Source organism: Lepeophtheirus salmonis, chromosome 3 (assembly GCF_016086655.4).
Source record: "Lepeophtheirus salmonis chromosome 3, UVic_Lsal_1.4, whole genome shotgun sequence".
Lineage (NCBI taxonomy): Eukaryota > Metazoa > Arthropoda > Copepoda > Siphonostomatoida > Caligidae > Lepeophtheirus > Lepeophtheirus salmonis.
Window position 1 is genome coordinate 34,864,452 of NC_052133.2, and position 13,629 is coordinate 34,878,080.

Consider the following 13,629-nt stretch of genomic DNA (forward strand, 5'->3'; position numbering starts at 1 on the left):
TGACTCTTATTTATACTATTATTTTGTCCATGTTCGGTAATATGGTTAGTAGTTACCATGCAGTGTAATCCAGAATTAAACCCTCTATGAATATAATTGTATAAAAGTTATGAGTATTGTTTGACGAGATTTGGTTACCCAACTCATATGTATATTGCGACAGTGGGATGGAGCCTAAGACTATACTGCAAAAGAAGTAGAAGAATGGTACAAATACAATTTTGAGAACTTTGGGTGGTGAAAAGTATGCCCACTCTCTTCACCTCATCTTCACCCCCCCTCCTCTGTAGACACAGGTCTTATTGTCTTTAAAAAAATACATCTTACTCTAGTTTATACTTAAAATTAGTAGATTTATTGAATATTCATATATAAAATTAAATATATTTTTCCATAAAAAAATATGTATTTTGTAAATATAATTAGAAAATCGATAAAAATGTATGTTTTATTGATGCTTGAGAAAACTTGAACATAAAATGGACATTTCCTCACTACTAGTACAACAAATAATAACAATTATATTTAATAGATGCTGGGGAGTAATTATATACATATGTATACATATAAAAAATATATATCTTTAACACGGTGAATGTGCTATTAAAAGTATTTTTATTTATCGACTCGATAATAATATAATTATAGGTACTACAAATTGATTTTTTATAGTATTTGAATCATTAATAATATTTTATCTACCACATATTATTAAAGGTCGTAATTTAATGTGTTTTTTTTTTACTTTATACAAATATTTTAAATGTTTAATACTTTACTCCTTTCTATTAGAGCACGTCCAGGATGTCTTCAATACTATTTTGAGTCCACAGGGAGAATAAATACCTTTAATTTCAATGCTATGGGTAGTTCACATTTGGCTTCGCAGAAATATGCTATTTGTTTTAGAAGAAATTTGAGTAAGTGCCTTATTGAAAACCAATTGTGATCATTTTCATCTTTGTGTAGTACATATTTATTTGTCCTAAGACTCGGTGAAAGACGGACATTTTATAATCTGGTCTTTGTAAAGCCAATCCTTACCAATATTTCGTTACTTTTTATTTTCTTGAAAAACCTCATTTTTTTGCTCTCTAAGGTTACAATGTGATTTTTTTTTATTTTCTTCTTCTTCCTTTTACCATCAAATGAAAGAAGTTCTACTTTCTTTATCAGATGGTGTGCGCCCGAGTCTTTATTGCTCTTTGCACCAATGTAAAATCTCTTGACAATTTTTTTTTTAATGAAATAAGATATTAATTATATGATAATACGCATATTTTTTTATTAAACAAACTTGTTAGTTATATTTAAAAAGCTGAAATTGTGGAGGCTGCGTAGTTAATTATATTTAATACTCTTAACAAATAAAGAAACTTACGCAAATAACTCAGTTTTCTAGAAATACTGATCATGTGGTCTCTGTTTCGCCACTTAACATATAAGACTTTAAGGAAAGAGGTAACAAGACTGTTCAAATAATATGTATGTAAATCATGTACACTCATTCACACATCCTTGATCAAAATATGACTAAGGATGGGACTTTTGTAGAGGATAATTAAACTGACGCGTCTAGTAACAACTGACAAAAGAGATAGGAAAAAGTTTTGGAAAATAAACATTTGGTAGCTATCCTCTTGTATTTTTCTTATTACAAAACTTTTCAAAATTATATATGGATTTATTATTTCGATATTATCTGAGAGAAATAAGTATCACTTTATCTATGGATATTATATACAATATACATTAAATAGAAGTTCTTCATTGACTTAAAATAATCTTTGTTATACCATTTTTGATTTCACAGTTCGTAGAGTCAGCTCTTTTAAATCCTACTAGCGTCAACTTATGAAAATTAATTAAAATAATTGAAGGGGGAAAAACCACCAAACTTGTTTATTTTAAAAAGCACTTCGAAGGTCATGTTTCTCTACAAAAGTGACATCCACAACTATGACATAAGTCAAATTATGAACATTGTGCAGTAGACAACTTTATACCTATCAGAATTAAGGCAATGATTTTTTCTCTATTTATATGTTTGTCGCGTCTTTCCTTAATGTCGCTTAAGAACATGTTTTTATTTAAGGTAAACATGAAGTAGCAAAATATTTGCTGAAGAGAACATATAACAAAATTAATAAAGGAAGTAAGGAATATGTATTTTTTAATCAAGTATCCGGTCTTAAAGAATCATAAGAAGTATGAATCTTTACATATATTTTTACAATTACCTAAAATTATAACTAAAGTTTATTGATTTAAGTAGGGGCTCTAATTTGCATAATATTTTTTTTTATAAAAGACGTTCAAATGAAGTCGAATGAGTTTGTTTGTTTGTTTTGTATTTTTATTAGGCTTGCTTTCACTTTGAATGCAAATGAAGGAAGCACTTTCGATTTCTGCATTTGCATAATCATATTATTTATTTTCTTATAGATACTTGTTGCATAGAGTATAGAGTATGTGAAGACGAAAAAGAAGCTTTTACCCTAGGAATATCTCCAAATGCAGGTAATGTATATATTACACCAGTAAATATGATTTGAAGTTGTGAAGAATTTGATCTAAAATGTCTGTGTTTTTTTCTTTTTCTTTTTTTGTTTTTTGTAGTTGTCAACTCTCACTGTATTTTTTTTTTTAATTTTCCCATGTTATTTTCATTATTCTTGAGGAGGGAACATTTTAAGTAAAATATACATGAGCTGCTCATGAAAGACGGAGGATTTGTTAGGAATTTATGAAAGTAAGTCCCTATTGGACCCAATGTCGAATTGAGGATCGACAACGAAGTAATTCTTTCTTTTGTTACTGATTCATAGGTAATGGAACTTGTGTTTATTTAATTTTCTTATAATCGTAGTTGCTAGCAGCTTCTCCCATAAAACATCATGTAAGCAAAACTGATATCTCCCTAAAAAAGTTCAAATTGTCAGGGTTACTAAGGTAATTTTCCATTCCAAAAATATTTACAGTTTATCATTCTAATCTGACGTGTAAGTCCTCACTTGACTCAGAAGAGAATTGATGACCGATCTCAGAGTAATTCCTGCTCATATCTTTGCAAGATATGAAGTGGGATTTGTGTTTATTTCCTTATTTTCATAGCTCTTTGCAATTAATATAATAAAACGTCATCACAATTCTGAAACTAATCTGTTCTTCTCTCTCAAACACTAGTTATAAGGAGGTTATGTTTTAAATCCAAGCATGTTTCATATGTAAAATAAAAAAAGAAATCAATAGCCAACATGTTAACCCTGACAATTTGAAGAATATTTTGGAGGAGTGTGGCTTAGCTTTCATGGCGTCTCAAATAGACTAAAATTGTCACAACACATGTACATACAAATAACATCAATCATGTTTTATTGGTAAAGTGTAAAAGAACCTTCAAATAAAAGTTTCCCTTTATTCCTTTGTGTGATTTTATAGATTTGATTCTGTGACTTTTTCTAATTGACAATTATTATTGATAAATAAATCAATATTTGCATCAAGAAATATTATAAAATTAGTTTTATAGCTCTAGTAATATTCTAAATGAATTACTACTTTAGTGGGTTCCACCTTATTTATAGATTAAGTGATTAAATTGACTTGGATAAAACTGATCCAGGATTTCGACACTTTATAGGACTCGACCAATATATCAAGGAAAAAATATTTTTCATAATATTTCATACATGAGTTTTGGAATCTTGAATTGAAGCAAGCTGCTAAATTTGTAGGTTAAAAAACTTAATTGAGGCAATTGTAAATATATAAGCAATGAATTAATATGTAGAGAAAATGCAAGTTTCGTACTAGTGACCATGGATTATTATTATCTAATTTTATTGTATAAATACAAAGAATTTATATATATTATAAACATCAGAATATAAAATTGTCAGTCAGTTATTTTGAATCAAAAAAGTTATTTATTTATAACGATATCGACTGCAGCAACAGTAATAATTATGCTGGGACTTGAGTGATCATTTTTGAAATGTTGAGAGTAATTTTTTTAAAGGCTTAATTATGATGATGAAAATCAAAATCAGCCGATTAATTGATTATACATTTTTTCCCCTTCCAAATAATCTGTATGAGTTAAGCCTATTATTTATAGAATTTTAATTATTACTTCATATAGTCGTTGAAATATGTTTTGAGTTTTAAAAAATATGACAAGCCGGTGTTTTAACAAAGAAACATACCGGAAAATGACATGATAACCATGACAATTTATAAAATGTTTTGGAAAAGAGGATTATAGCTTGCGAGCATCTATGATAATAAGGAAATGAGCATTCCAAATATACCAAGAAAAAATCTGGAGTTACTTTGTTGTCGATCCTCAATTCTAATAAAAGTCCAACTTATAATTCAGTGTTACTAAAAAAAATATAGTACGCATTTCAGTTCATATTTTCATCAACTCTACATACAGGGCTACATAAAATACATACATACCTACGAGTAAACTAATGTATGTAAACTAACATTGTTGGAATGAATCACAGTTCTGTGTAGTTTGTGAACCTATACGAGTCTAAAAGCCCTAAAAATCTATTGTTAGCAAATAATGGTAATGATGTAATCAAAAAAGCAACATCAACGACTAAGGAGGGACTGTGGGTGGCAATTTGCAAACTCATTCTTGACCATTAATTTGCGTGGTGTATCTTATTATACGTATATATCTTATGTTTGTATGAAATAAGGGTTCATTCGTTTCAGAATATTTCATGAATCTCTCTTTTTCATTATATGAATTGCAAAAAATGGGATCTTAGACGCAGGCAAAACTTTTGTAGTTGCAACATGATCAGTGTTTCTTTATTTTTTAAAGTTGTTTTCGTTATACCTTAATTTTTGGGAAGGGAACATCTTAAGGATAAAGTTCGTGTGCTTCTGAAAGATAAAAAATTTGTTAGGGAGTTTTAAGAGTACATCCTTTTGGACACAGAGTTAATTCCTACTTATTTCCTTGCTAAAGACGGTTTTAAATAAGTGTCTTACCTTTTCATTATTACGTGTAGCCTATCTAATAAAACATCAACAGAGCTGAGCTGCTCTCCTTTCAAAAATTCTTAAAAATGTCAGGTTTATTATGTTAATTTTCGAGGGTTTTCTACCCATAAACAAATTTCATATTTTTAAGTTTAGCTTTTTTTTATACTCGCAACCTCGAAGGAAAGATTTATTTCAGACAATCATAAAGTGGCAAGCCTTCTGTATTTATTTTATTACTAACTGTCAAAAACTATTATATTGAAAATTTTATCAATATAAGAATCAATGACAAAGTATGAAATTCGAAACAAAGGTGATACATGTCAATTTATTTAAAAATAAAAATCGTTTGTAATATCCTTTTGAGTTTACAATGTGTAGAGTCAGCTTCTTGAAATTTTACAAGAGTCAACTTATAAAAACAGCAGAAAGAAAAATATTGTTTACCTTTGGATATTTCAATAAGTTATACATGAGTTTACACTGTGTTTTATTATCAGCGTACATATATTTCATAAGTGCAACTCTATCTGACCAGTTAAAGAAACGTTAAAAATAAAAAAGGTATTCGATTGATTATCAAAAAAAAAAAAAAGGAAATTTCATACTTATAAAAATAGACATAGATTTTCAAGTTAAAGGAATCAGAAAATTATGACCACTCATTAATCGAGTGGGAATTATGGAGTTAGAACACTAACAAATTATGATTTATTTTATGCTTCTTCCTCGCATTTTTGCTACTAAATGTAGAAAATGATTAATACATTTAGTTGTTATCGAGTCCTTAAATAGAGATATAACCACTCAATAATGCATTTTAATCTAGCTCACTTACTCACTCACACATACATACTCACAAAATAGGTCGAAGGTATTAAAAAAAAACTGTGCCTTTAAAGATTATTTATATTCATTTAATGGGTGTGAACTGTGTAGGACGAAGAGTTCCGATGAAATATTATCTCTTCTTCTTCATTCAATGAATACTTCTACATTAAAGCTTTAAAAACAAAGTGGCAAAACGCGTCTGAGGGTCAGTAGATTCCTTGTGGTACTAGTATCCTTTTTCCTATGCAAGATATCACTTTCTGTGATACCACAGGTTACGTTCCTTTATCAAATCTCTTATATGCAATTGGTTTTTCTCCTCAAAGAATTCATCTTGTATATTCATTTATAGGGGAAGTTGTATAGTTTGTTATTAATAAAAATGTGATTTTTGTATTGAAAAAGTTTAGTGATCAGAAAAGAAAAAACTGTTTGTTTATCTGTTTTTTTATTCAATATTTAATAGATCGTGAAGTTCTTAATAAATATTAATTAAAAATTTATGAATTTTCGTTTTCATTCGATTATAATCGACATCCCTTATTAGCGTAAAAATAAAGAAATACTTGGACAGTTTTCAGTAACTTTCAAAGCTTTGCTTCTACCAAAGTTCAATTGGCTCTTAGCTTTGTTTGTCATTTTGTCCATTTAAGTAAGTCAGGTGCAATCATTTACCTATTTACTGGGTACTACTTATTTTCCTTCTTCTACCTACATACGTGGAATGCCCACTAATTAAAATGATATATTACAACAACTCCTTTTCCATGCTTATAACATAGATTTATTTCTTTTACAGCATCGAAAACGGACAACACCTGTAATGAGGATTTCATTACCATAGAAGGTATGAAGACTAATTTATACGAATGTTTAAAGGCACGCATCCACATGAGTGTACTTACTTATTTGGTTATTGGCCAATATTACTAAGAGAATCTGTCTAAACATTATAAATGAAGATCGATTCATCTTTAGTATTATTTTTTTATATTATTAATGAGTAAAACATTGACTCAGTATGGATTCTTATTGGCGTAGCCAACAAAAAACTTCAGTCCTACTCAATTTGTTTCTTTTACGATTCCCCATTTTTTCCATTGGCATTGACAACAAAAATTACCTCAACCCCCTTAAATTACATGATATTAACCCTCTTTTTGGGACATAAATGTCCGACATATGATATAACATCTATTTTAATATTTATTTTTCAACACGTTGGAACAACGCGTTCATATGTATCATGCCAAGTATTAGGGATAGGCCCAAGTAATACACTTACCTAGAACATGAAAATAAAAATACCCGCAAAAATGGATAGCCAGTAGGTATTTACTAGTCGGATCTTAAAATTTAAAAAAAAGTATTCGGGTTTCTATTTATTGGCGAGTGCTCGTTTTAATGCAAGTGTCTGTCACTAAGGACAAGTAATTTCAAGTCTTTCCCTTTTTGTAATAGTACTTATTTAAAGTAATGAATGAGAGAACGAGATGGTTCAAAGTTTTTGTAACGTCATCATCTGTCTTACAAATTCTACAAGAAATACTTAGGATTACGTTCTACATAATTATAAACTGATTGATTTTTGCGCTCTCAATCATTACTAGGTGTACTTGAATCAATTTAAATGTGGGGCAATCTTATAAAAATGACGTCATAAATTGATGACAACATTATCATTTAATTTTATATTGTTATTTTCTTTCCATCACCTGTTCCGGTGTCTATGTACATCACTCACATACAACTTACTATTTATAATTACTTTCGGTCATAGTGAAAGAAATACGTATGGACGACAAAGGGACTTTGATTGGCAGTTTAGCATAGAAAAGCTATAGTAGATTAAAGGTTTCAGTATTCAACGCTCAATACGATGAATACTATGGCAAAGGGTAAAAACAAAGAAACAATAATTCGTTGAAGTAAGAGTCCCACAATATACAAACTTTTATTTTTGAGAGACTAATTGTCCATAAAGTTACATAAACCTATCATTATTTGCCCAAATATATCTTTATTAAAAAAATTTGCAAAACACTCATGAAAATGCTTAGTCTTAAATATACAGGTACCCGCTGAACTAGCAAAATTGCAGATGCAAATTACCTAATTGAGCTATTAAGCTAATAACTCAATAAAAATGATCATTCTAATAATTAATCCATCCAACAACCCTTATAAACAGGATCCTCTTCAGAGTGCAAACGAAACAATATAATTCTGAGCAATCGCTACTGTGGTACCAATTTCAACGATTCACCATTAGGACTTGCAATAAATGCACGGATCTGTGGTTTGTTCTCATTATTAGTTATCAGGGCCGTTTTTAGCATGAGTGGAACCTTGACCAAAGATACATTTGATTTCTTATTAAGGTTTTCACTTTATATCAAATAAAATGTTGGGCCCTTTTTTGTAAATTTTTTTCGAAATATTTATTATAAAATGTTTTATTTTATTTTTTTTTAAGAGAAGAAAAATATCTTTCTTTTTTTTGTAAAAAGAAGGTTTACCCTTTGCCTATTTTTATTACATTTTTTTTTGTATGTTGTATAAATTTATTCAGCACAACCACCCCTCAAGATCGTGGCCAGTGACACTAGCCCCCAGTGTTCAACTTCCTAAATCCGACCCTATTACTTATATTGAATCTTTCATAACTATCAAATCTATCTAATATGTAGACTGCACGGAACCCTTTGAAATACGAATACGGACAGATGAAACAGCTTCAGTAGCCATGGCCCTAACCAATCGAGGTTGTATTTATGTAGACACAATATAACATATATCAAAATCCATAATCATTATGTTTACAGGACTTTGCCTAGAGTACCGAAGCATAGAGTGCAACTTGTAAAAGAAGAGAAAAGTATGAGAAGTCACCTATAGAGGACGCTTCCTTCGGAAATAAAAATAATTTATAGAGGGATGTGGATTTTTGTTTGTAGAAATAATATTCATTTTTTTTTATTTTCGTCATTACATTTAAAAATATTGTGTGTTACTATTTTTTCAAAGTTTGACACACGGCTCAAAAAACAACAACGGATTTTTCTCTAGTGTGTTTCATATGTATGTAGTAGTATTTATAGTTTATGCATGTATATATAAATAAGACAGAATAATAGAAATATCTCGGGGTACTTTTTATAATGGTTCTTGAAATATTATTATTAAATAAATAAACGATGTTGGTTCGGAGTGTTTTTTTTTTCATAAAAAAAATATTTACATATTACACCAATAAAGCAAAAAAGTGAAGAAAGGGGATAGATAATAATTATCTGAGAGATTATTTCGAAGAAACACCAAGAGGACATTCACACTAACATAATTCATGTTTGTTTATTTCTTATATATTCATTTTTTTACAACATTGGGGAAGAGATTTGGTGATTATATATTTATATATATTTTTCTTATAATAATTATTATAAAAGAAGGACTAAAAAGTTTTTACAAAATAATTAACAAATACCATTAGGATAATGAATAGATAAGATATTTATTTATGTAGGGGGCTGTGGTTTTTTAGGGGTTTTGTAGGGAGGGGGATAATGTTAAAGCAATCATAACTATTTAAATGTTATATCAGAAGGAAAGAAAAAAAGATTGATAATTATATAAAAATAGAATCATAATTAATGAAAATATTGGGTTTGAAGATGAAAGAGGATAATGACATAATATGTGGATATGGGAGAGGCTGACAGACACGGGGGTTACTGATTCGAATGAATTATAGAAATAATATAAAAAATGTTTATAAAAAAAATAACACTTTTTCCATTCACTCAATATACGTAATTCCATTGTGAGTTTCCCCTCAAATATAAATTGTATAAGTGTGAAAAAAGGGTATTTTTAAAGCTGTTTTTACCAGAGAGCAATTTAACATAATTAAAAAACAAATAAAATAATAATTTATAATAAATTAAAGCACAAGTTGTTTTTGTATTTGTTGGAAACAGAAAAAAAACAAAAAAACATTCAACTTTTTTTTTGTAAACTTTGGTTGTTTTTTGTCAATCATTAGATTTTATATGATATATAAAAAAAATTCATTATATTATAGATATATTTAGAAGTAGTCTAGTGTACACATTTAAAACTTTTTTACCATAAACAAAAATAAATAAATTAGTTGATATCTATTAGGTAGGTTTTTATATACATATACAAAAAAAAAACATTTGGGGGAAATTGCGCTAAAAAATAGGGGGGTCTTTGCGTGTTATTCTATGCTTTTTTATTATCACAAAATACTCCTGTTGTTAAAAATAGAGAGAAAAAAAAAGTGTGTATGTTTTTGAGGAAGGTTAAAATTGTAATGACTTTAATAATAAAGGTCACGAAAACTCAACCCCAATTTCAGTCTTTCACAGTTTTTTTGTTTTTTGTCAAATTGTGCCTCTAAGGGTTGTTTTGGGTGACGAAAATAAGTAAGAAAGTAGTGGTGGTGGTAGGGTGTAGGAGTACATATACATACATATAGTAGACGACATTAGCACGCGCGCATGACCTTTATCAACTAAGACGACAACGACGATGAATTAAATACACACATTAATTATAATAGTAAAATACAAATGATAATTAATTATCTTAATAATAATACACATATAACTGTAATAAGATTTTGTTATGATAACTTGTAGTAATACTGGTGATTCATTTCTTTATCAAAAAAAAAAAAAAAAAAAAATACAGCAAAATAATGAAAAATGAAAATTTGTTGTGTTTTTGCTTTTTAAAATTCTATAAAGAAAAAGAAATGAAAATAAAATAACATTAAGTTAGTTCCTGGGTTCACTCTCTGAAGACAGGGGCGGAAATCCCACCAGGAGAGGAGGGGCGAAAGGGAACCGAGGAAAATTCGAAAGACCTTTTGATGGCGGTATGGAAGAAGAAGGAGGTGAAGAATGAGAAGTTAAATGATGTAGAGAAGAGTGAATCAAAGCTTCTGGTCATGAGTCAGATACAGTGGACTGGAGTTCCTTGGGGTGTGGGCCCAAGTCACTAGCTGGACCACCTCCACTACTTAATGAATCAGGAAGGGAATGAGTGAATGGACTCCGTCTATGCTGTTGCTGTTGGAGAAGACTGCTCATAAAAGCTGAGTTGACGGCAGCAAGAGCTGCAGCCTGTTGCTGATGATGATCAAATTGTTGTTGTTGTTGTGATTGCTGGGCTTGTTGAGCAGCCTGAGCTGCTACCTGCTGTTGCTGTTGTTTGTTGTTGGCATTCACAACGCATTTCCTCATGTGCTTCTCCAAAGTAGAAGCAACACTGAATGGCATGTCACAGAATCGACATTTGTAGATATCCTTTCCCAAACGACCATGGGTCTTCATGTGTCTGGTGAGCTTGGAACTTTGAGCACAGGCATAGTTGCATAATTCACATTTATAAGGTTTTTCTCCAGTATGAGATCGGCGATGAACCGTGAGGTTAGAGCAGTTTTTGAAGACCTTTCCACAATACTCACATGTATCGTTCCTGCTTCGACCAGTGATCTCTTTTCTTGCCCTTGGGTCAAATAAAGCTGATAAACGACCCTTGGAAGCAATGGCTTTGAGAGCAGATGGTTCCATCGGAGGGAGGGTTACACCTGGAGGTAAAGGAGGTATATCAACGTCTAACTTCTTACGCTGACTGGGAAAGGATGCTCTAAAGACATCCTGGTTGTTGTTTGCTGCGTTGGGCATCCAGAGTCCAGCAAATAGGCTATTTTCTCTATCCATTTTTAGCCTTTTATGGTCAAATTGTCCAGGAAGGAAAGGATTGGGATCTGTTGTGCCTTTGACTGAGGCTGTCGTGATATCATCTCTAAGTCGAAGTTTATCAACACCATTTTCTTGATTGGGAGTCTTGGGGCGAATAACGTCATTATTATTGTTCGACTTAATGGCGGTTCCAGACTCTTGAAGGGCTTTCCTATAGGCTTCTTGATACTCTTGAATGTCACTAAAACCAAATTTACTCATGAGATCTCCAATCATGGATCCTGTGGTCGGTGGAGTGGAAGAAACTGGAGTTGAAGAGGCATTGGAGGGAGCAATTGGAGTTGCATTCAAGGGGCTTTTAGTGGTCAAATCTTCAGCCTCTTCTTCTCCAGGACGCCGTCTTTGAGATTCTTCATCATCACATTCCATTCCTTCATCCAACATTTCCTCATCAACAGATCCTGAGCTTTGTTTGTCAGCATTGTTGTTGTTGTTGAGGATGCTGGAGGTGAGATTGGTTGGATTTTCTCCATCATTATTGTTGTTATTTGTATCGTCGTGCTTGACAATACTACTACTGGTACTTCTTTTGTGGTGGTGGTTGTTGTTATTTTCAGGGTTACCTTCTTCATTATTCATGATGATGTCCTTGCCATGATGTTCTTTGGCTTCATGGGGATTAGATGATGAGGATGGAGTACTTGAGTGAGACCTTCTAGGATTAAGTTTAGGCTCAGTAGGAGAACCAAAGGAAGGTGGAGTGAGGCTTCCACCTGAGGAATTCAACTTCCTTGGTGAAGTACTTCCAGCAAGTTCTTTTAATCTTTGACTATAGAAATCCAAATTGGTTTGTGGAGAGAGACCAGGATGTGATAAGAGAGGAGGAGTTCTATCGGTAGCGAAAGGGAGTCCACTACCAATACCACCAGGATTCATGGAAATTAATTGATCTACGCGAAAGTCGTGACTAGAAGAAGAGGTTGATAAACTAACGGGAGGTCTAAATCCATTGAGTCCTCCAGGAAAATGTGCAGCCGCAGCATTCATTTTTAAGAGATTGAAATGTGGATCAAGGGGTGAGTGAAAGGGAGGTGGAACAACGGGATGATGTGGAGGGGGTGGATGAGGAACTGTACCAGGTCTCACGGAACCACGACTAGCAGCAGCTGCTGCAAGTGCCGCCATATTATGTTGAAGTATGGATCGTTCTGGAGAGGAAGGGAGAAGACCATCGAGGTAAAGACGAATACCATGAATATTTTGGGCGTGTTGAAGGAGGCTCCAAGCAGAGTCAACTCGTTTTCGACAAGTTGAACATGAAAATCCAAAAGGCTCTAAAAAATTAAATAAATAAAAATTCGTTAATATAGAAGGTCACGAATGGGCATAAATATAATATGTATGCATCTATATAAATATATAGCAATGTATCATCAATAGATAGACTCATAGATCATCATCATCAGAAATATACAAAACTGGGATTGAGTGTGTGGCAATCATGACGATGTGAGGAAAGGAGTGGCAACTGGGGAAGAGCATTCTAAACATACATGTATGTATGTATGAATATTTCTTTATACCAAGTTATGTATGTTTTTAAGGAGCTGGTCAGAGATCTATCCATGACCTTGAAAAGGAGGGAACATGAAGACGTTTAACTGCACTTTACAAACATTCATATATTTGTATTATTAAAAACTTATAAAATTATTTATGTATATAGTATACACATCCATTTGATTAAAAATATTTAAAAAAGTCAATGTGTAGTATGCGTAGAGGACCACAGACTGTGTGTGAGAGAGAGAGAGCTGTTGCTCCATCTCCCCAGGAGATGGATGCTATGGCAAGGATATAATATATAATTTTCAATATATAGGTACACACGAGTATTATTCGGTTTACGGCTACTACCAGGTCTGTATATTTTATTATATTTGATATTATTCAATCCTAGCTATAAAGATCATAGCCCTCTAATACTCTCCGGAACCGGAACGATCATATTAGTATCGTGACAACACTAATGGGTTTACGCCACAACAATAGTCAT

General features: G+C 31.5%; 2 protein-coding genes across 3 annotated transcripts in view; one reads left to right on the forward strand and one right to left on the reverse strand.

The window, feature by feature from the left end:
* Nucleotides 1-9,060, forward strand: part of LOC121114982 (uncharacterized) — a 32,604-nt gene extending 23,544 nt beyond the window's left edge. Inside the window, exons 6-11 of the mRNA XM_040709119.2 lie at nt 793-920; nt 2,446-2,520; nt 6,638-6,685; nt 8,030-8,137; nt 8,529-8,603; nt 8,664-9,060. Of these exons, the coding sequence (XP_040565053.1) occupies nt 793-920; nt 2,446-2,520; nt 6,638-6,685; nt 8,030-8,137; nt 8,529-8,603; nt 8,664-8,704 (475 nt within the window). The 3' untranslated portion in view covers nt 8,705-9,060. The remainder of the gene's footprint in view (nt 1-792; nt 921-2,445; nt 2,521-6,637; nt 6,686-8,029; nt 8,138-8,528; nt 8,604-8,663) is intronic.
* Nucleotides 9,061-9,327: 267 nt separating this feature from the next.
* Cph (BCL11 transcription factor chronophage) overlaps nt 9,328-13,629 on the reverse strand; it is a 251,648-nt gene continuing 247,346 nt past the window's right edge. For both annotated transcript variants that reach the window (XM_071887366.1, XM_040709120.2), the window contains exon 3: nt 9,328-12,907. In XM_071887366.1, the coding sequence (XP_071743467.1) occupies nt 10,815-12,907 (2,093 nt within the window). In that variant the 3' untranslated portion in view covers nt 9,328-10,814. The remainder of the gene's footprint in view (nt 12,908-13,629) is intronic.